Genomic DNA, 24,256 nt, shown 5'->3' with positions numbered 1-24,256 from the left:
AGTGATTCAATAGAGTCGACATCTCCTTGTGCTTTTGAATCGCTCTCGTGGCACTGCACTTTCTCATATTATATATATTACCGACTGTCCTATCGAGTTTACACTCTAAAAACTGCTGGGTTAAATATGGACAAAACCAGGGATTGGGTTGTTTTCACCCAGCCATTTTTTTCAACCAATTTTGGATTTATTTTTTTAGCCAGCAATATATTTATATAGTAAAAGGCATGTTTTTTCTCACCCCCAAATAGGGGCAAATTTGTGGGGTATTATAAGCTGAAACTTGACCAGACCAGAGACTTATAATACATCATGTGAAAGAGGGCATAATATGTGCCTTTTAACCCAACCTGCTGGGTTTGTCCATATTTAACCCAACTTGGGTTGTTTTTAACCCAGCATTTTTTAGAGTGTGTCCTGAATGGACTATAAAGGTAAGAATGAAATTCACTGAAATTGTTGCATTTTCTGTCACTGCTGAAACGCTGAAACTACTGTTTATATGCAACGTGCGGTGTTTCCACGACTGTCAAAAGAATGTGAATAGAAGGCACACGATTGGCTGTCGGATGGTACACTCTAAAAAATGCTGGGTTAAAAACAACCCAAGTTGGGTTGAAAATGAACAAACCCAGCAATTGGGTTGTTTTAACCCAGTGGTAGGGTTAAATGTTTGCCCAACCTGCTGGGTAGTTTTATTTAACTCAACTATTGTTTAAAAATTGCTGTATTGCTTAATTAAAATTAACGCAAAGTATGTTGGAAATGAACATTTATTAATGTTCAATGAATAATTATTAAACAATAAACATTTATTAAATTGCTTATTAATAAATTTATATTAATAAACTATTACATTTATATTAATAAAATATTAAAGCTTATTAATAAACATTCACCTTTTGTCTATTATTGTTGTCTCTAAATGCATCTGGTTTTTAATTTCCCAACTATTTTGGGTTCATTTTAAGCTAGCCATATAGCAATTTTTAAACAATAGTTGGTTTAAATAAAACCACCCAGCAGATTGGGCAAACATTTAACCCAACCACTGGGTTAAAACAACCCAATCGCTGGGTTTGTCCATTTTCAACCCAACTTGGGTTGTTTTTAACCCAGCATTTTTTAGAGTGTAAGCATCTAGTCGTAACAACGCTACAAGTTTAGCACAGCGATGCGGGGTTAACAGAGTAAAAGCATTTTTAATCCTGTTCCAGAGCAGGACTTTATAACCCAGAGTAAAACACAGTGCTAACCCCGCTTCAGTGAAAGTGCGAAACGTTCATTTACCCGGGGTTAAATGAGGGGTTTAGAATGTCGATAACCCAGGGTTAAGCGCAGTGTGAAAAGCCCAATAGAGTCCCTCACATGAACTATGTTTACATGCAACCAAACAAATGGCTCCATCAGACTGAAAAGCCGACATATAAACACCTCAATCAGTCCAACTGAGCTTCGTCGCAATACAATTTTTATTCAATTGAAGTATCTTGATTGAATTTTTAAAAAATCTGATTAAAAGAGAAAAAAAAAATGTAAACCACTAAATCAGACGGATTCAGAAAGTACACGTGCGCAGTGCCATACGTTTACATGCTTCTTATGATTGTGTGAATGTAGATCTAACAGAATCAAATAATTGATTCCAATATTTGTAAAAAAAACAATGAATCTGGGTCTGAATGAACCAGTTTTCAGTTCCCAACATTCTCTTTGCTGCAGAATGCAGTTACATTCAGGGCTCCAGTATGTATGTATGCAAATAAATACATGCATATTAACTGCATCTGTGAGCTTTGCTTTCATCAGCACCGGTCACATCTGCACAGCGACACATGCTTGCACACAGATACACATTTATCAGCCCCTTTCTTTGTGTGTGCTTCTTTTTTGTGGTGGTTGAAAGAGCAACTTCCTCCCAAAGGACGACAGCCGAGGGCCAAGTCCGCCTGGCTGCTCCGGCGGCACAGACGGCTCTTTATGTGCGGTGCAGATGCAGCGCTTCGCTGCGACTGACGTCACCTGGTGTTGGGCAGCAGATGGAGCATCTGGAGAGAGAGTTGACGTATGGCAGTCAACTTTCAAGTTGGAGCCTCCACGGAAAATCCTCGCTCTGCTTTCAGGAACAGAGAGGGATGAATCCCACTCGGAAACCTTTAATTGAAGGTGGCAGATGAAAGGAGGATATTTATGGTTTTCACCAGAAAAGAAAAAAACAAAGCACACATCCCACTTTCTCCATCTATGCAGTGTGTTTCTCTGCTTGTTTAGGCTGAACATTTGCAGTGCTCTCGCGCCCTGATTCCACTGCTAGAGCTCCCCCTCCCTCTCTTTTCTTCTCTTCTTCCTTTTTTTTCTCAGACCGCCCGCTCGCTCTCTCTCTCTCTCCCGCACAGCCTCCGGAGCTGCTCTGTGGATGTCTTGTGGCTGGAAACGCAGCTTGCGCAGGTGTGTGGGGAGATCTCTCTCTCTCCATGGAGAACAGTTAACATTGTCCTCAGGAAAGAGTGTAAATGAAGCTCTCTCCATCTGTTGGAGGCTCTCAGCCAGCTGTGGATGGATTTCTGGGGATTTCTCCTCCTGAAGACAAGGTTCAGCCAAAAAACTGCAGAAATTCTGATTTCAGAAAACGCCTTCGAATTCAGAAAATGCCTGTTTCCTTGCACGTGTTGATATCTGCCGGTTTTTCCCAGGACATTTGGTCATTTTGGTGATTTTTGGCTACATGAAGTACCTGGTGTCTGGAGTTTGCTTATTCTGATTTGACTGAAAACACTCTTTCCTGCTTTATTGAAAGTTGGATTTGATCTAAAGATATAGCCACCGAGGACTAAGAGACAAGGATTGGGTGTACTTTCTCCTCGTGTGTGTGTAAGTGAGGAGTATGGGCAGGCAGGTGCGCTGAAGCGTCCGTGCGTTTTTGCGTTCTCTCGTTCCGGGAAGATGTTGGGTGGCTGGAGGCTGGTGGACTGGCAGCTCTGCTCAGAGACCCTCATCCGGGGTCTGGCCTCCGTTACCTGCCTCGCCCTGTACCTTACAGCTCTCTCACTGGGCATCACAGCCGGATCGGACACCCTCACGAGGACACATCAAACTCACTTCAGCCATGGAGGAAGGAGCCAGCACACTGTGCCTCTCACTATTAACAGATCACCTGGGTCTCTGCGGGCAGGACATGGTGGGTAGCGGCATTACAGAGCACAAACATACAATGCAGTGCGGTGAAACTCAAATTCATGGAAAGGCTTTTGCAATGCTATATTTGTTTCTCATTCGGCATCTCCCACCCTTGATCTCATTGAGATTAGCCTCATCTCTCAGCGTCTGCATCAGCACATTTCTCTCTGGAGCAGATTATGACACGTCTAGAGAGTCACACGATGCAAGATGAGAATAAGTTAAAGGAGCTGTTTTGATGTTTTGATTTCTCTTACAATGGACCGTTGCATTAGTTGCACTAGAGCTTTTCTCTAAACTAAATTCTGAGCTTTGTTTGCATTTATTTATAAGCAGCTGGAGTCAAAGGGAATTTTAGCGGAGGTTTGACGTTCATTCATACAGTTCATACAGATTCCCTATAGTTTCTCACATTAATTATGGACATTTGATAAATTATACATAGAGGATGACTGCAGAGGAAGTGGTTCAGCTGGGAAGATGTTTTCATGCATTATAACTCCAGTGTATGATTTGATTGTGACTATCAGAAGACGTGTGTCCTAATTTTCCTGTTTACACAGACTGATACTCGCACACATCTCTAAGTGACATGTTATGCTTGGGTGTCGGGTGGATTAGACATGCTGTAATCTGATTGGAAGGAAGTGTTTTTACAGTCCTGCTGAAATGGCAAAACGACCAATTGAGTCGCCTCAATGGTGTTTATACTTTTATACTCTAACCCATCCTAAACATATCCCTCTTAGAAACCTTGCAGCTTTTTTTTGTAACAACATAAAACACGGTATGTTGTGTCATTATACATAAAAAGCACGTGCTATTTGTGTGGTGCTGATTTGGCTCAGCAGAGCAACACTCATTCATAACAGTTCCTATTATAGAAAACAATAAGAAAAGAATTACAACTCCACTGTGCACGTCTGGTCTTGAAGCACATATGATTGTTATATCCCCGAACAGTCAAAACAAGATGAAGAAGTGTCATTACCTACCTAAACCTTCTCTCCAAATGTTTACCTGAAGTGATTTATTCACATTATCTTGTAGACACTGAGCGCATACTTTCTGCTACCTGTCACTGTGAAGCGCCTACCGCTGTTGTTTCCAATAAGTTGAACAAAGATGTCACTTCCCAAACCAATAAATATGATTATGTGCATCTGTCTGTGCTGGGAAGTTTTGATCTATGGAGGACATATGACTGAGGCTATGCTCTGGTTTCGTGAGGAGGCTGAACTGGTTATCAGTGTCAGTGGTGTTCTTGTGCCTCTCTTTGATCCTTAGAATTGAACTGTAGACATTTTTGTAAATGCTTAATGAATGGCTGATCTCTTTACCTTTAAAATGAGCAGTAGTGCTTTGATGCATTTTTTTGTTAGTTCACCCCAAAATGTAAATTCTGTCATTAATCACTCACCCTCATGTCGTTCCACACCCGTAAGACCTTCATTCATCTCCAGAACACAAATTAAGATATTTTTGATAAAATCAGATGGCTCAGCAAGATCATTTCAATGTCCAAAAAGGTACTAAAGACGTATTTAAAACAGGTCATGTGACTACAGTGGTTCAACCTTAATGTTATGAAGCAACGAATTTTTTTGCGCCAAAAAAACACAACTTTATTCAACAATATCTAGTGATGGGCGATTTCAAAACACTGCTTCATGAAACTTCGAACCTTTACAAATCATTTGTTTTGAATCAGTGGTTCGGAGCGTGAATCAAACTACCAAAGTCACGTGAATCATTGAAATTTACAATGACTTACGTTATGTAGCCTCATTTATTGAAATCATGTGACTTTTTCGCAGTTTGATTCACTGATTCTAAACAAATGATTCGTAAAGGTTCGAAGCTTCATGATGCAGTGTTTTGAAATCGCCCATCACTAGATGTTGTTGAATAAAGTTATTTTTGGGTGCACAAAAAGTATTCTCATTGCTTCATAACATTAAGGTTGAACCACTGTAGTCACATGACTGTTTTAAATACATCTTTAGTAGCTTTCTGGGCACTGAAAGTCTTGCTGCCAATGGAGGCCTCACTGAGCCATCGGATTTTAAACAATATCTTAATTTGTGTTCTGAAGATGAACGAAGGTCTTACGGGTGTGGAACGACATGAGGGAGAAAAATTAATGACAGAAATTTCATTTTTGGGTGAATTAACCCTTTAAGATGCTGATATTTCATCTTTCAATAACATACTTTTTGCATTACATTCAGTACGTTTACATGGACAAAAATATTCCAGTATTAACCCGATTAAGACAAAATTCTGATTAAGAAACTACCATGTAAATAGCGATTTCTGATTACCTTATTCCAGCTAAAGTCATACTTGAAGTAAACACAAATTTAATTAAGACATGTGGAGTATTCCTATTTTAGTCACATTATCGAAGGGCATTTTAGACATGTACACACCTCAATCACACTATAAACGTCAGGTGGGATTTCTCGCCGCATACACATGGCAACGTTCAGCTGTTCGACAGAAAACAAGAGAGCATGGCTTCAAGCAAGAAGGCACAAATCATATTCCTCTCACCTCATCTCATCTCTCATCCAGTACCTCCGAGTTTGTCGCGGTGGCATGAATGAAATGTTGCCGAATGAAAGTACAGAAAATGACTGTTGTCCATGGCACTGGGACTTATTCAGAATAACGTCAATATTTAGATTACTGCTGTCCATGTAAAAGTAATCAATGACTACATTTACCTGCACCCTCATAATGTGATTATAATGAGATTTAAGGCCTTTGCACACTGAGTCCGAAATTTTCGTATGCGTTTTTTCGTATTCGTGATCCTAAAATTCGCCACGCACAGAGACCTTGCACACTGAGTCCGATGCGTATTAATGAATCCGTTGCGAAAAAAATAGCAAAACAATACAAAATGAAGTCTTCAAGCAGTGAGCATGTCTTCTCTCTTCTTAAAAAGACAAAAAGAAAGAGGAAATATTGGGTCCATCCAATACCGAGATTGCATAGAAAGGAAGGAGAGTTCTCATCAAGGAGCTGCGTGATTATCCCGAGTGTTTCAAAGTTTACTTCAGGATGTCAGTGGCTCAGTTTGATGCTTTGCTAGCGATACTGGCACAATCTGACTTTTTATTCTGTCTCTTTCCACACTTTGTCATACAGTGCATTGACAGATGACATTGGGGATTTTGGCTTTCGCTTGTATGGTAGCTCTGAATTGTCAAAACGGATGCGAAACGTAAAAAATCGAACCTGATCTGAATTTTTGTGTAGACAAATGTGTGAACGTGATTGACACAACATGAGGTCGTATTTATTTATTTTTAACGTGCGAAAATTTCAGACGCGAATTGTGGAATCTGTGTGCAAAGGCCTTTAGCCAACAAAGCGATTAACTTGACCTCATGTAAACACAGTACTTTGATCATATTGATGCATTTAAGCTCATAATCAAAGTAAAATATGTGGCATATGCCAACTTTAATCACAATAAACAGGCATGTATACTGGCCGAAGTGCACATGTGTTTGTGACGAACACGGATGGCGTTTTCATGCACAGGTTCATAAACAGCGGTAAAGAGGGCGTCACATTTTTGGGCTGCTGAAGAAACTGAGTTCTTGTTGACAGTGTTGCATAACATGAATATAATGCAGTATATTGATGGTCAAAAAAGACCCTTTTAAGCATGTCAGCACAAAAAATCCATAGAAATGTGTTTATAATTAGATTAAAACAATGGCCACTAACACACTTATTGTATGTGAGTTCATCATCTGCGCTGCGCAGTTGTGAATAATGGCGAAAAAAAAAAAAAAAACGCAAATCATAGCGAATAATCAAAATAATGAAAATGGGAATTACATCATGTAAACATCTTACCGCTGGATATAATCACATTATTGGTGCACAAGTAAACCCAGTCATTGTGACAGATGCATGAAACAACTGGTGCTGAAATGTGCAGATTAAAATGTAAAAGTACACTGTTAAAAATAAACTTGTCACTGGTTTCTTATGTTTGGATCCTTCAGAAGGATATGCTAAGACACAGCTCGAAAGGTTTACAAGCTAATAAATCCTCTGTGAGACAGCATTATCCATTAGCAAAAAGCAAAGAAAAAAGAAGTCAGCAATGCCACTGCTCTTTTTTTCTGCTGATGCACAATCCGGCACCTTGAGCAGTGCAGCGGTGCGTGAGAAAGCCCAACTCTAATCCACACTAATAGGATTGAGTAGATTCACCCACCCCCAGTCTCCTCAACACATGTCTTCAAGCCTTCAAAACTGCTGGCAAACACCGATAAAATATACACATGTCAAAAACACCCCCAAACCTGAGCAATATTTATGACTTTAGTCGTATAAACGCCAACTACATCTCTCCGAAATCTACATATTTCCTCCTCTGTTGTGGGTGATGTGTTTATTTCTGGTTACTGACAAATCTGTTTTGCTCAAGGGAGATTGATTAGTGCGAACCATGCCTCGCTCCCAACAACTTTCACAGGACCTTTTTAGAGATGCAGTAGCTGGTAAAGGCATCGCGAAAGAACTGGGTGTTCTTCAATCTATGCCACAAAAACTGAAGATTTGTAGAGAGGAAAGGTCCAAAATTCTTCCTCAACTTTTTTGCAGATCTTATAAGCGCCTAAACAAAACGTGGTTGTTGCTGCTAAATTCACTAAATTCAAAGGTTCACTTACTTTTCCAGCCTGCACTGTGAATAATTGTTCAATGTCTTTAGTTAAAGATGTTGTGTTATTGGTGCAATACAGTGATTCTCCTTTTATTTTAAAGTCAAACTTGTATAATGGATTGTAGGCTTGAGAGGCTTGAGAAGATCTGACAACTTTTCCAAGACGCACCCAATTGTGGCTTAGATGAAGATCAGATTTATGCAATCAGTGCATGTCATTCTAAATGGTTCACAAACTTGCAACTTGCAATCATTAATTTGGTTGGGTCAGGTTGTTGAATCCTGGATCAACACTGATGTGTGAATGGAGATAACAATGGTTACGTTCACACTGTGAGCTGTTCACATTGTTGTTTTAAATGTGGCCAATATCAGATTCCCAGTGTGAACAGATCATGGTCCTGAACTGACCTGGACGCGCAAAAGTCGCTTCAACCCACGGAGTTGCAAAACAACCTGGAAAAACGGAGGGCATTAAAGTAAGCGATTATGCATTTATTTATAGTGTGATCTGACACGGAAACCAGTGAAATTACGAGCAAACAATATGAAAAATAAAGACAATGTGACAAAAGAGAGCAGAGTTTTGAAACTTTTATGACACCAGCCCTCATGTCAGTATGATAGTCTCTTCCTGTGCAGACTGTCATTTCAGCAATCCTCTAAGATCATTACAAATCACACTGTACGACGACATGGATCTAATAGACTTGGGTACATGTATGTAGAGTGTAAGATGGTGACACCTATTGAATCTTAGGCTACAGCGCAAGTATAGAAGAATAAAACGTCATCAGCATGCTCTAGTGGTAAACAAATAGGCAATTGTTTCATGTGCACTGAAAAAAAGAGGAGGAAGCGAAAGAGGAGAATATGGACGCAGTCATGTAAAGTTTTAGCTCCATGTCACATTGAACAATACGTCATTTCATGTTGCATTTTTATTGGCTGGACAGTAGACTAAAGTGGTAGCATCAAACACACTGTGAGATGATCATGACACTGTCAGAAAATGATCTTTGGTCGCAAGATCATGACAATGGCCGTCTTTGAACCTCTCTCACTGTACGATGTAGGACCACCATTTAGGAGCCACAACCACAAAATTGCCACGATTGGTCATCTTTCGTCTGGGACAGTCCAAAATCACACAATGTGTACTAGTGGTCAGAATAAGCTGCAGCGTGGACTGTTTCACTCTTCTGTCAAAGGCCTGGCCATACTCTAAAAATCTTGGGATATTTTTTTAGGTAACACTTTATTTTCGGGTCTTTTTACTAGTTGCTTATTAGCATGCCTATTACTAGAATATTGTCTGTTTATTAGTAATTATTAAGCGCATATTAATGCCTTATTCTGCATGACTTTATTCTACATTCTTAATCCTACCCAATACCTAAACTTAACAACTATACCTTACTAATTATTAATTTATTTGAGTTTATTGAGGGAAATGTGGTAGTTAATAGTGAATACATGTTACCTATACTGAAGTGTTACCATTTTTTTCTACCCAAGTCCTGGCTTGAGCCTTTTGGCATTAAAGTAAGCGATTATGCATTTATTAATAGTGTGATCTGACACGGAAGCCAGTGAAATTACGATATGTGCGATTTGGGTCACCTAAACGGTCGCATCTGTCTTTTCACGTGATGGAAGCGCCTGGCATAAAATTGAATGATTTTATTCAAAAACATACAGAATATAAATACTTAAGATGTTAAAATATGTTGTCAGAATTGTACACTGATTATTTATGCAAAGGTTATGGAGTCAGTCACAGCATTTTTCGGCTATGAGTAAAAACGCAGGCGGCGGTCTGAAGTTATCAGTTCCCCCGCCGAATCTCCGGCACGAGATCCAGCGCTGGTGGAAACGGGACAACAGAGACTGATCGATTACACTTGAATTATTTCTAAATGTTTCATTTTTACTTCTAATATTTGTTAAACAAGCCCTCTGGCCTTCTTCGGTCATTTCTGACCGAAAGATTTTATATTTTGAATTGTTAAAAATCATAGCTTTGTCGGAATGAGATGACACTTGGTGACTTTTGTAGCATTACCAATATGAACACACAAAAAAATCAAGGACATGATTCGAACATGTTAAGGCATCGAAAAAAAAATAGTCACACTTACCTTCTTTTGGGTCAAAAATGACCGACATAGGAAATGAATGGGAAATACGAAAAAATACAACAACTCAGAGAATCTTTTGTTGGTACAAAGTACAAATCAGACACTGTGCATAAACAAAGTGTGCAGCACTGAAGGGGGGGGCACTCTGAAATGCCAAGAGTGCAAAATAGACACAACCACCCCCCCACCCCCCTCCCCCCACACACATATATATGAACCAGCACGACTATAAGACAGAGCAAGTTTATGCAAATGTGTGAAATAAAAGCAAAAATTCAGCCACAAAGCAGTAAAAAATGAACTGCAAGAAAGGGGTTACACTCTAAAACACCAAGAGTACAAAATAGAAACACCCTCTCACTTACACACATTCACAGACAAACACACACACAACACACCATTATACACATACAAATGAACCAGTGTGGCTGTAATAGTATGGTAAAATTGAGCCAAAACTCAAAATCTGTAGTAAAATTAATGCAAAAACCGACGCTTCAAATCAACATAAAAAAAAAAAAAAAATCTAAACCTTGACAAAAAGTAGTCTTTGAGAATGTCTAAGTTTAAATCCATATCCAAAACTTAATAAAAATAAGTGTTTGTGTCCAAAAACCACTAGAGAATTTTACATAGAGCTTTATGGGAATCTAGTGGTTACGACATGGCATTGCATAAGTTTTTCTTTTTTTACTCTCACCAAATGGCACTAATCTACCTTCAAAAAAATTTATTTTAAATGCCTTGTCTCTATTTTAACATGGAATACTGCTTTAATTGAAAAATAATTTAAAAATATGTTAGAAATTTTTTTATTATTATTTTCAATGGGGAAAAATAGTTAATAAAAATTGTATAAATATTGCATAGCATCATAAAATACCCTCAAAATTTTATATAATAATCAAAAAATATTATAGAACAAGAATATATTACATTGGTTTTCCTGAGGAACAAAAAAGTTACTTTCCAAGGCTTCGGTCACTTTTGACCGTAAAAAAGGTAAGTGTGACACCTAAACTAAGAAGGCCAGAGGGTATGTAGGCAGTATGTATTAAAAAACCCAATATAAAATATGCTATAGTATAAAATATGATTGAAAATAAAGGAATTATCATGCAAACCAGTGGTTGTGTGGAGTATTTAAAAAAAGTTTAGAGGATTTGAATTAATCCGTAAACATTAATTCATGTATGAAGTAAAAGAAGAAAAAAAAAACTAGTATTATAGTAAAAATGAACCAACCCAATTTGCTGGGTAAAATTAAGGCCTTGGGTTGGGTTGGGTTGTCTATCCAGGGTGTTTCCCTGCCTACAGCCCGAGGCGCTGAGATCAGCTCCAGCATGCCCATGAAAAATGAATAAATGGATGTATGGAGTCTGAGATTACGGCACGGTCTTGTGTTCATTGGAAAAAGCTGATAGTCAAAACCATATTAAATGTATATGTGTAAATATATATATATGGAGAGAGAGATTACAAAGATTCTGGCCTAAAGGTCTTTAACCCAGTTGCTCAGAAAGTCACAAAAGGAGAATCGAATTGCAGAGCTCTGAGAAAAGAGAAAGCTTTACTATAATCTTCTTTTATCCTTTCCTTGACCACATGACAAAATCAATCTGACCAATCACCTGACTATAGCTACACTCACTGCGAAAATTGCAGATTAAACATGGCATTTTTGGTAAGGAAGTCAAGGTTATAACAAAGAAACAAAGTACTTTACTTTCAATCCTACACACGTATATAAAAAAATGGGGACACATCTGTTATCTTTTGATTTATGTTGTGCATTCTTCTGTTAATAATAGCAGGATTGATCTGTACAATCTATTTTTCAACCTGGTTTTCTCGAAATGCAGGGCCTTGCCTTCTCTCTTCTCACTCCTCTGTTGATTATTCCTTCCTCTCTCTGTGCTCATCTGGAGCGATTGATATTGCTGTTGTGGGGGCGAAAAGAGAAGAGAACACAAATGAAAAAAGCCACAAGGTTTTGATATTTGCATTAAAAAATGCTTATCAGACAAAATACAGAGTGAAAGAGCTTTTTTTTTAACAGGTTAGAATACTGGATAGAATAAATTGACCCGGCAGGATGTGAATTTTGGATTATTTTCTCAATTAAAGTGCCTATATTATATTCTATATGCTCCTAATTTTGTTTGGAGTCTCCTACAACAAATGTACATGCATCCAAGGTCAAAAAACACTCATTTTCTCATAGCCTGCTCTGCTCTGATTGGTCAGATTGTTCAGTCTCTTGTGATTGATCAGTAATCAAACGCTCATTATCATATCTGAATCTCAGCTCTTGATTCACAGTGATTCGAACCGTAAAGATGGCGTCGGGTTACTGTATCAGTCTCATCAAAGTGGATTTGCTTTGGCAGCAGAAAACATCATTGTCACAGATCCCTTGTTCCCCTGGACTCCATTTCCCATGATCCTCCTGTTCTCCACACCTGCACTCACTTCCCTCGTCAGTTCCTCATCATCACGGTTCACCTGCACCTGGACTCTATTATCTGCACTCCCTTTATATTGCACTCACTCCCTTCACTCCTCGTCCGTCTTAATGTTATGTTTATGTTGTATGTTTGGTTCTCCTTGCCTTGTGGATTAAAGTATTGTGTAGTGTGGAAATCCGTACCTGCCTCATCTCTTCAAACCAGTACAACCGTAACAGAAAGACGGACCAATACCATTGGATTTCCACAAGAAGATGGAGACTTTGACTGGCTCCCTGGCTCCTGCTCCTCCTACACCTCTCTCTCATCTGTCAGCCGGCGATCGCCTCATCGGGCTTCTTCAGGTTGGTCGTTCACTGGAGAGGTATGTGGAGGAGTTCGTTGAGCTGGCTTATCTGTCTGACTGGTCCGATGCTAATTTAATCGCCCTGTTTTTGGACGGTCTGGATGACAACACTCTCCGTCTCCATGAACCTGATTATTGTCTCTCCTTAAGCGAAACTATCAATTTTATTTTGTTTTTGAATAATTCCCAATTCTATGTGGATGAGTGTTGGTCTTCAGTCCGTCCAGAAACACGGTCAGCCGGGCCAGTTAGTCAGTCTCCGTATTCCTCCGCTTACCCCTCCAGTGAACGTCCTTCCTGCCCCACGCTGGGCCCACACTCTCCTGCTGGGTCCGGAAAGCGGAGGAGGAGGAAAAGACCTGCCGCTGAACCCTTTCCAGCCTTCACTGAGCCCGCTCCAGTCTCTCCAGAGCCCGCTCCAGTCTCTCCAGAGACTGGAGAACTTGGCTCGGCGGCGGAGACTGGAGAACTTGGCTCGGCGGCGGAGACTGGAGAACTTGGCTCGGCGGCGGAGACTGGAGAACTTGGCTCGGCGGCGGAGACTGGAGAACTTGGCTCGGCGGCGGAGACTGGAGAACTTGGCTCGGCGGCGGAGACTGGAGAACTTGGCTCGGCGGCGGAGGCTGGAGCGGCAGGCTCGGCGGCGGCGGCTGGAGCTGAGGGCTCGGCGGCGGCGGCCCGCCGTGGCCTGCCAAGGCTCCTGACCCGCCGTGGCCTGCCAAGGCTCCTGACCCGCCGTGGCCTGCCAAGGCTCCTGACCCGCCATGGCTCATGGATCCGCCCTGGAGACCTCCACTCCAGTCCACTCATCCCCCGGCACCTGCATGAGGTCTCCAGGGCGCCCGCCCCCCCTCCCGGTTATTCTATTTACGGCGCGAGGACGCGCCTACCGGGAGGGGGAGGTACTGTCACAGATCCCTTGTTCCCCTGGACTCCATTTCCCATGATCCTCCTGTTCTCCACACCTGCACTCACTTCCCTCGTCAGTTCCTCATCATCACGGTTCACCTGCACCTGGACTCTATTATCTGCACTCCCTTTATATTGCACTCACTCCCTTCACTCCTCGTCCGTCTTAATGTTATGTTTATGTTGTATGTTTGGTTCTCCTTGCCTTGTGGATTAAAGTATTGTGTAGTGTGGAAATCCGTACCTGCCTCATCTCTTCAAACCAGTACAACCGTAACAATCATCTTCTTGACATGAACAACACGAACCAAACTCTTCCAGAGAGAGAAAGAGTGACAATTATGCACATAAAAACTCAGTGCTGTCTTGTGACTTCCTCGACTGCTACTGAAAAAGTACATGACAGGTCTCGGCAGTGGCAGTGAGGTGGAAGCATTGTTAAACTCACAGCTACTGCCCGATTCACATCTCTCTTGATCTCGCTTTCTCTTTCTCCAGTTGCTCCATTGTAATGGCTAAAGCCTCCGTTTGATGCATAAGAAAGTAGTTCTACACACAAGAGTATTTTATAGACCAAATTCAGGTAATGACCTGCAACATCACCGTCACCTCGAGTGTGTATAATTCAACAACATGTTGTCAATTATTCCTCACATATTCCATGTATTCTCATAAATCTTGCATGTGAACCTAGTAGTGTTATTTACATATTTATTGGTCACAGGTTCAATTATTTTTTTGTATTATTACCCCAAATCTTTGTAAAGAGTGTCAAAATGACCTGTATGCATTTCCTATTAAAGGGATAGTTCACCCAAAAATGAAAATTTGATGTTTATCTGCTTACCCCCAGCGCATCCAAGATGTAGAGGACTTTTTTTTCTTCAGTCGAACGCAAATTATGATTTTTAACTGCAACCGCTGCCGTCTGTCAGTCAAATAATAGCAGTGATTGGGAACTTGAACAATAAGAGTCGAAAAAACTTCCATAAACTAATCCAAATTAAACCCTGCGGCTCGTGACGACACGTTGATGTCCTAAGACACGAAACGATCGGTTTGTGCAAGAAACCGAACATTATTTATATAATTTTTTACCTCTAATACACCACTATGTCCAACTTCGTTCAGCTTCCGGCTAGTGAGGTCTGAAAAAAGTGAAGAATTAAAGGGATAGTTCACCCAAAAATGAAAATTTGATGTTTATCTGTTGACGGAAGTGATGTCTCGCCCATATACTTCAATGAGTGCTAGACATCACTTCCGTGAACTATCCCTTTAATTCTTCACTTTTTTTGTCAGTAATACTTCAATTCAACTCCTTTGTTAAAACAAAGACATGCAAACAATCACACTCCATGGACAAATCAGAATTTTGGTTTGTGACTTCATATTTTGTGTTTTGTGACAATTTTATATGTATAAAAGGCTCAATATGTTTAGTTCTAAATTGCTTTTTCCTTTGTATCATTATCATTTTCTATCTTTATCACAGAAGTGATCCTCATGAGACTCCATGAGTGTCAGAGATGGATTTTTGAGCTGTCATCTGAAGATTTTAGATATTCCACTGGAGTTGGTTTTGTGATCCACTCATGACTTACAAGCTCAGCTGTCCATATATTGAAAAGAAAAAAAAAGGTGTTACGATTTTACAGATGAACTCGCATCTCGATTAATCTCTTGTTGTGTCCGCTACGATAAGACCTTTTTGGACGTCAACTTCTTTGATATTTACTCAACACCTCTGGGGAGCTGAGGAGTGGAGACAATAACAGGAGATCAATCCCACAGAAGGCTGACAATTATGATTGTAGTAATCCACAAGAGCTGTCCTCTATCTGCCTTCCCCCTTCAGTGCTTGGCTATTGAACAGAGAATCATTCACTACTTACTGCTCAGAAGAACAGATGCTGAGGAGAAGAACCTGGTCAAACAAAACCAAACTGTTTGTTTTTCAATCGCTCATATATTTTGACTAATCTCTCTCTGTTTGCACATCTGTGTCTCCTGCAGCTGGCACCACGTATATATTTGGGAGAGATGGTGGTCTGATCACATACACGTGGCCGCCGAATGAGCGGCCCAGCACTCGAGCAGACCGTCTGGCGATGGGATTCAGCACCCAGCTCAAAGAAGCAATCCTGGTGCGAGTGAACAGCTCCTCTGGGTTAGGTGACTATCTCAAACTACACATTGTAAGTGGACCATTTCTCTATTTAACAGAATTTTCTATAGAAAATAAAAAAGTATATTCCAATATTACCTTAAAAATGATTTATAGATCCATTTAATAATGTGATACACAAGAGTGCAACTTGTGCCATTTACTGGTCTACAGATCTGAATGAAAGTTTAAAGACCTGAGAGGTCTTGTGATATTCTACCATTGTCACCACGGGAACAGCTTCTCTGTTTGAATCACTACACTGCCAGCAATCTCACAGCGAATGTCATGGCGGATGAGAAAACCCAGCATATTTTTATAGATACTACTGTGATTTTGTAATGGAATGTAGTTATAAGGGTTTTTTAGGCAAGGATATAGTTGTTTAGACCTCAGATATGCGATTTATATATAAACATAGCGCCTATTTGAAAATGTGTTCAGACGCTTTGAGCTCCAGGCGTTCAGCGGCCGTTCAGCGCTCATGTACCCGCCGAGAACAGCTTCATCTCGGCCAGTCCTTCGGGAATCGGCCGCTGGCTCTTATGTAGATAGTGTTTAAACATGAGGTATAATTCATTTTGGGTATATCAAACGGTCAATCTTTGGTCTTATTAATCTATTAATTGTTCCAGAGCTTACAGATTTGCTTTAATGGCTATATTAAGTTTCATAACTTTATATTTACATTGAAATTAAATCCTGTACTAACTAGAGCGCTGCTTTTGTACATTTGACTGATTGCTTGTGTTTATTTCCTATTTTACTTCTTATATTGTTATAATGGCTATTGTTGTTCATTTAAATATTATTGTTTAAAGATGCAAAGAAGGTCTGCACTCTAAAAGAGACTTTAATAAAAGTTCACAGGAGATAAGTCAACAAACGTCAGACTGATGAAGGCGAAGAGCCGAAACGTTTGTTGACTTATCTCCTGTGAACTTTTATTAAAGTCTCTTTTAGAGTGCAGACCTTCTTTGCATCCTTAATTGAAATATAGGTCATTGCACTTTATTAGATGGGAGAGCGCGGTGTACGCTTTAATATTATTGTTTAAGAAATAATATTTTATATAAATAACATGCTGTATTTTTTGGTACTGAGAAAGAGTCCATTAGTGATTTCGACTTCAGAGAAAGTTACATTAATACACCATTAGATGGCAGCAAAGACTGTCTTTATGAGTAAGTCAGTCAGTCGCAAAGACTTTTATATTGAAATGGACTGAAACAAGGAAACAAGGACGTTTTTACTTTAAACATCTTACGAGATGCAGCTGACTATTGCATTGACTAGCGCTGTCATGGAAATGTCTTAAATGTTAAAAAGACGTCCTTTTTTACAGTGTCCTCAGCGGACATTGAAACTGATTTTGTGATTATGAATATAAGATTGACCTGAAGAATATCAGCTAGATGCAGGTAATACACTCACGCTCTCATACAGTGCCCTCCACAAATATTGGCACTCTTGGTAAATATGAGCAAAGGAGGCTGTGAAAATAAATCTGCTTTTTTTACCCGTTTGATCTTTCATTCAATAATTCACAAAATTCGAACCTTTCATTGAAGGAAAAGAATTGAAAATGGGGAAAAATCACATTATGAAATAAATGTTTTTCTCCAAAACACGTTGGCCACAATTATAAAGTGACATTTTAGAATTAGTAACAGAAGCTTTTGCTCAACTGTTAAACTGTCAACTTGAGATTTGAATCCGTGGCGAAAGGAAGTATTTCTGCACAAAAGAGGGTTTTAAAGACACTCCGTTGTTCTTCTTATTTATTTACACACTTGTAGCCGTGCGATATGGCTGTATATCAGCACACTGTGATTACCTATAGCCGAATCACAGCCGTGCTGATATACAGCCATATCGCACGACTGCGAGTGTGATATTGTTCATATATTGAATAATACATAAGGAATTACTGCTGTCATATATTGAAAAATATGTTACAAAATTTATTTGCTTATATATATCATAATGTATCATAATTTTGTATTCAGAAGTAAACTTCATAACATATAGATGTACATATGATAAGATATGGTACTGCATGTGTATAAATATATTGAACATATATTTACTCAGGCAGTATACACATATAGAAATATATAATATATAGTCTTAATAGTGTTCAGCCAAACGTCAACCTAAACACAAGCTCTACTCTTCAGCACAATGGTAACCCAGAAACTCACACATACCAGAAACCCTTTTAAATTCCAAAATAATAGCATCAAACACTTACAGATCTCCCCCTATATTAATATTGAGCAAAACACATGAAATAACATTCATTTTAACATTTACACTCATTACGTGAATGTGTGTGTGTGTGTGTGTGTACATACATTCACATTCATACAGGAACATGTATGTGCAATATGTGTACACAATAAAGGATAAAACTTCATGAATATTACACATAATGCTATTTTTGTCTTCATTTCTCAATATTTTTATGTGTATCAATATAGATTGCAGTATATTGAAAGATATAAGCACTAGTTTCCCATATATGTATTATGTAATATAGCGCATTATATTTTGCTGTATATTCCCATATATTTTTCTTACATAAGGGTACACAGAAACATATTCATATCAACACTTGTTACTGCAGGAAAAAGTATTCATACACACAATGACATGCATGTGCACTTGTAATATGCCATTGCTGTTGCAGCGTCAGGCTGTCAGGTCAACTATGGCCCATGGGTGAATATGGGTTTCGAGAGTTTCACCTCTGCTATGTATCAGGTGGCAAAAGTGGCCATAGAATTATAAACTCACCACACATGAGCAGCACATATGAAAAGATGCAGGAAAATAACACACTTTTTGAACACAATGCCACAAACAAATACAGCAGCACAAATGCAGACTAAGGACACTGAACACATATGACTGTGCTTACACTGCGAGAAAAGTGAGACAGGTTTATTTATGCAAAACAGAGACAAAAAAGGTCAGGTCACCTTTATTCATATACTGCTTTGTACTACAATACAGATTGTTTCAAAGCAGATTTACAGTGATAAACAGGAAAATACTGATCAGAGATGCAAACAGCGTTCAATTCTGCAAAAGAAGCAACATTTACATTTATTTATTTAGCAGGTGCTATTGTTTAGAGCAACAAGCGATTCATCTTAAGGAGGCAATAACAAAAGAAATGCTAACAATTCAACTTTTTCTAGAATAGTACACGCTAGAACAGTCAAATCACATTTATTTCTATAGTGCTTTATACAATAATAGACTGTTTCAAAGCAGCTTCACATTAATAAACAGGAAAACAGTTGTGAAATTCATCACTTATGAAAACAAATTTAATTTAAAAAGCAGTAAAGCAGCTCTACAGAAAACAAAAGTGTCATTATTCAGCTCAATTTAGTTTAGCAGGATACATTTAAGTGCTCACCGCTGTTTCTTGAATATTGTCACGGATTCGGCTGTCCAGATAGGGTTGGGAAGATCATTCCACCAGCAAAGAACAGTAAATGAAATCATTCATTGATACCACGAGATGATACCACGAGACACCGCTCGCTCCACAGTCTTCTGAAGGGGTTGTAGACTCTGGAGAGTGAGTGGAGGTAGAATAGTGCGGAGCCTGTGGCCGTCCTGTAGGCAAGCATCGATGTCTTGAACTTAATGCAAACAGCAACCAGTAGCTAGTGCAGACAGATAAAGAGAGGTGTAATGTAAGCTCATTTTGGTTCTTTGAAGACCAGTTATGCTGCTTCTGGATCATTTGTAGAGGTTTGATTGCACCTCTATGTTGGAAGTTCAGCCAGAAAACATCACAATAGTTGAGTCTAGAAATGACAAGGGCCTGGACAATTTGGAGGGGCTTGATCTTCCTGCTATTGTGCAATACAGACCTGCACAACTGTGCCGTCTTTGCAATGTGGTCTTTGAAGCTCAGCAGGTCATCAAAGATTATCTGCTTGGGACTATTGTTGGTGATCTGGATTGTGAAATTGTGCTGTATCGTCACAGTATATCGTCACAAGCTCTGTTTTCACTAGATTGAGTTGCAGGTGATGTTCTTTCACCCATGCTGAGATGTCTGCCAGTCTGAGATCTGTGCTGCTATTTTGGGATTGTGTGGAAATGAAAAGTAAAGCTGTGTGTCATCAGCAAAGCAATGGTTCCTGTATTCCAAAAAACATTCTCCTGTGTGATGGGTCCCAGCGATGTAGTGTATATATGGAAAAGAGGAGAGGTCCCAGAACTGAACCTTGAGGTACCCCTGTGACCAGCTTATATACTTTGGATACCTTCTCCCTCCAGATAACCTTGAAAAACCTACCTGTGAGGTAAGATTCAAACCAGCAAAGAGGAGTTCCAGTGATGCCCAGTGATGAGAGTGTGGACAAAATTACCTGATTGTTATTCGATCTAGCAGAATGAGAAATGACAATGCTTCAGTGACCGATAACAAGGCAGGCTTTGTTGAGTGGACACTTTTAAATCCTGATTGTTTGTTGTCTAGCTGGTTGTTCTGTGAAAGGAATGATGAATGTGTTGTTTTCTGTACTGGAGGAGATAGACAACTTTTTACAATTTAAGTAATTAGTGAAGTTCCTAAATGTAATTTAGGGAGGAGCGAGCCCATCTAATCTTCCAATCAACAGCCAGAGTATATAAGCAGCTGCTTACCTCTCTTCAGTCTCCCTCCACCTCCCCAAACTCCACCTTCATCTCAGGTACCTTGCCCTATGTAATCAAATCCTATATTTATTCACTGGGGGGGTGTATCAGAGCTCGAGCTGAAGATGCTTCATCGAGCCCCTCCTCAGTGGACAGCACGCCAAATTAGCTAACCTAATACCCTAAAGATTATATGGGCAAACAAACTCGTTATGCGTGAATATGGTGGGGAAAGTGCCTGTGAGGAGAGATGTGTTGATTATGTGTGTTATCGCCAGTAGAAGTGTGAGGGGAATTGCTTTGAAGAAGGAGTGAAGGAATGGGGGGTTCATGAAGAACATTGGATAACCAGGGGTTGGAAGGAGTAGCACACTCTGGCCTAGAGGAGCGAGGACAAATATTGTCTATAGACAGGATTTTAATGTGGAGCATAAAGTGTCTATGGTTAGTGATGTGAATTGGGTGAGGGACAGAAGAGAGGATGATAGAACAGGAAAGGTGGAAGAGGGAAAGTAAAAGTTTCATCTGAAGTTTTCATCTGATCAGAAAGTTCATCACAAGATCACACTACATCACAAATGTAGAGGAGTTTAGCTGGGTGCCTAATTTGTGAGTAGCCACTGAAGCCACTGAAGATCAAATGAGGCTAGGAGCGAGTGGAAATCTGCAGCTTCTCCAGGTGGATTTTGAAGTCTCCAAAGACTGCAAGTAGGCTGCCATTTTTAGGCCCCGGGTACACTTTCCCCATCCTGACTCATCTCGCGCACAGTCGCGTCCCTGCATCTTTCAAAGTATACTAAACCAAGGATGCACGTGGGTGACCGAGTTCGACACATGCACAGTACAATTTTTTCTATACTTTTACCAGACATCGTATCATCAACGGGACACTCGCCGGACAGAATCGGAGAAGAAAAATAGTGCATCCACCATTGCAACATAGTTCAGAAGATACACCAAGAGAACAGGAATCAAAAACGATGGAGAAGGCATGCTTCAGAGTTTACTCATCTTGTTTTTGAAATGCTTTTCACACACTCTTCTTCGATGACTGCACATTGTGCTCAGTACTGTGTGTATTGACACCTAGTGGACACTTTTGTTGTGCTTGCACATGTGCTGTTGCACTCGCACCGTCTGCGTGGTCTCGAAATTTGGGCTGCACGTGGACGGGGGAGGTACGGTGCATGAACGCGGACAGCCGAAGTATACCCGGGGCTTTAGGGAAACAGGACAGCAGCACATCCAGCTCCTCTGGAAAGTTGCCCAGCTGACCTGTGGGGCGATTAATTATGACAAAATGGGGTTTCATAGGAAGTGTGACTAATTGCAGGAAACGGAAATGAATTATTGTTGCACAGAGAAGAGTGAGGTGAATATTTCCAGCTGTATCAAATGGACTGACCTGTACCCCCACTGCTCCAAATGAGAATAAGAAGCTGTCAGAGAGAGAAGCAGGGGTCGAATTCAAGTCTCTGTCAATCTCAAGATGCTTTGACCTGAGTGGGCAGCATAGGCCAGAATATGCCTGCTTTGTTTACAGCTGACTGGCAATTTCAGAGCCCCAAAAGAAAAGGGAGAAATGCACTTGAAGAGGTGCAGACAGGAAGCAGGTTAATAAGACTGCATCGTCTTCTGTGATGGATGTTGCTGTTTTACGAGTAGTCTGACATGTATGTCTGGACTTGCATGAGCTCACAGAAGGGATATCACTATATGTTTTAAATGCTATTTTGGAGCCCCTTCTGCATGCTCCTCTGTTCTCTGAAGTGGGCTGTGTTTTACAACTGGTGCACAGTGAGGACCTCAGTGTGTTTAGATGATGGCTGTTCACTGTCAACACTCAAGGTTCATGTCACAGCTATTGTAGCTCATCATGCTGTGATAGCTGCCTGCTCTATGTGCAAGAATTATCTCATTATCAGATTTCCAACGGATGTTAGGAGTTCATATCCTTCATTCAGGGCAGAGGATTTAACATCTGATTTTCTCCCCCATCTTGGGAACAACAAGATGTTAATTTGCTGTGTCTGGTTCAGGATCTACATTTACGCTCTAGCCACTTTCACAACTTTGTTCACTCAAAAGTTACTTTTTTTTAGCATTTATTCACCCTCACTCTGTTGTACCAGTCCAAACTTGAATGATGGTCTGTTTTCTGTGAAACACTAAATGAGATCTGTAATTTCTGTAATGCACTTTTCCATTTTGCTCTTTCCCATGCAATACAGTGACCGTAGCTTTCAAGCTTCACAAAAGCACCCTTACAGCTTCAGTTTTATTATATCGAAAACAGCAGCCAAAATATTCTTCTGAAATTCACCTTTTGTGTTCCAAAGAAGAAAAAGTTGTTGAACAGCATGAGGATGAATAATAATGACAGAATTTCAATTTCTGGGTGAACTTTTCCTTTAAAGAATAGTTATGGAATAAGAACAAGAAATGTCAAAGGGGTCCTATATTGCCCCTTTCACAAGATGTAATATAAGTCTCTGGTGTCTCTAGAATGTGTGTGTGAAGTTTCAGCTCAAAATCCCCCTCAGATCATTTGTTATAGCTTATCAAATTTTCCCCTATTTGGGTGTGAGCAAAAACTCGCCGTTTTTGTGTGTGTCCCTTTAAATGCAATTGAGCTGCTGCCCCCGAAAGCTGGAGAATCTCACGCAGCCAAAATGAGGAAAGTGTTCAGCCTTACATTGTTCAAACCGGAGTCGACACTGATGGAGAGACTCAGGAAGAAGTTACAACTTTTAGACGTTTCTGAATGGTTAGTGGATAAATTGATGTAGTTGCTGTGGAGTTGATTCAACTCATCCACTAGCATGTGCCGTCATGTTCATCTTTTGTGTTGAATTGACCCTCGTTTGTGAAGCAGTCCGGCGTAAAATGACGGCATGACAACAACACTCTACTACAACAACTCTTCCTCTTCTCTAAAGCAGCCCAACATGGCCACACCCCCTTTGTTGTGTGTTCTCGGGGACGGGGATTATGTAAATTTTAGGGTTAGTGATGTCAGCTACCCAGGAAGAAGCTCGTTGTAGTCCATACCAGCCATTTGTTGTAGTCCTTAAACAGAGAATTCTTTAAAAAAAAATCTCTCTTTGCATTGAACTTTGAGCGTCGTAACTTTGCAGGTGTTGTTTATCAGCAAACAGCAACATTACACACTAACTAAAGTTAAAAAAGTGAAATCATAATCAACCACCCCTTTAAATTAAGAATGATTCCCATCTCTATTGCTGGGGAATTAAATGGTGCTTGCCCCAGTGAAGGGACAGGTACAGTGTATGAGTGCTGTTAGAACACTCATGTGCCTCATCCAGAGGTGAGCGAGACGTCAGGTGTGAAGTTATTCTGGAGCAGATCAGTCAGCTGTGAGGAGATCGTCCTTTAGGGCATTTGGGAGCTTGGGTCTATGTGTGCGTCTATGACATGTGCAGCAGCAGCTGTGTGTTTTAGCGGAGTAAGTATGGTTAGGAAAATGGTGAAGTGTGCTGAAAGAGAAAAAGTAGGGAATTCAAATGAAGAGCAAGAAAAGGAAATGAGACAGTGATAGAAATCATAATTGTGTCTGTCTCGGGTGTTATGATGTGAGAACACAGTGTAAAGTGTAGACTGACCAACAAGCTATAGACACATTCCTAAACCTTCAATTCAAAATGGCTTAGATTTTTACAGATCAAAGAA

General features: G+C 40.1%; 1 protein-coding gene across 1 annotated transcript in view; it reads left to right on the top strand.

Moving 5' to 3' along the window:
* nrxn1b (neurexin 1b) overlaps positions 1–24,256 on the top strand; it is a 105,841-nt gene that overhangs the window by 58,743 nt on the left and 22,842 nt on the right. Inside the window, exon 17 of the mRNA XM_067386892.1 lies at positions 15,751–15,932. Within this exon, the coding sequence (XP_067242993.1) occupies positions 15,751–15,932 (182 nt within the window). The remainder of the gene's footprint in view (positions 1–15,750; positions 15,933–24,256) is intronic.

The sequence above is a fragment of the Chanodichthys erythropterus genome, chromosome 5 (assembly GCF_024489055.1).
Source record: "Chanodichthys erythropterus isolate Z2021 chromosome 5, ASM2448905v1, whole genome shotgun sequence".
NCBI lineage: Eukaryota > Metazoa > Chordata > Actinopteri > Cypriniformes > Xenocyprididae > Chanodichthys > Chanodichthys erythropterus.
The sequence above is the reverse complement of the archived record's forward strand: the minus strand, read 5'-3'. Positions and strand labels throughout refer to the sequence as shown.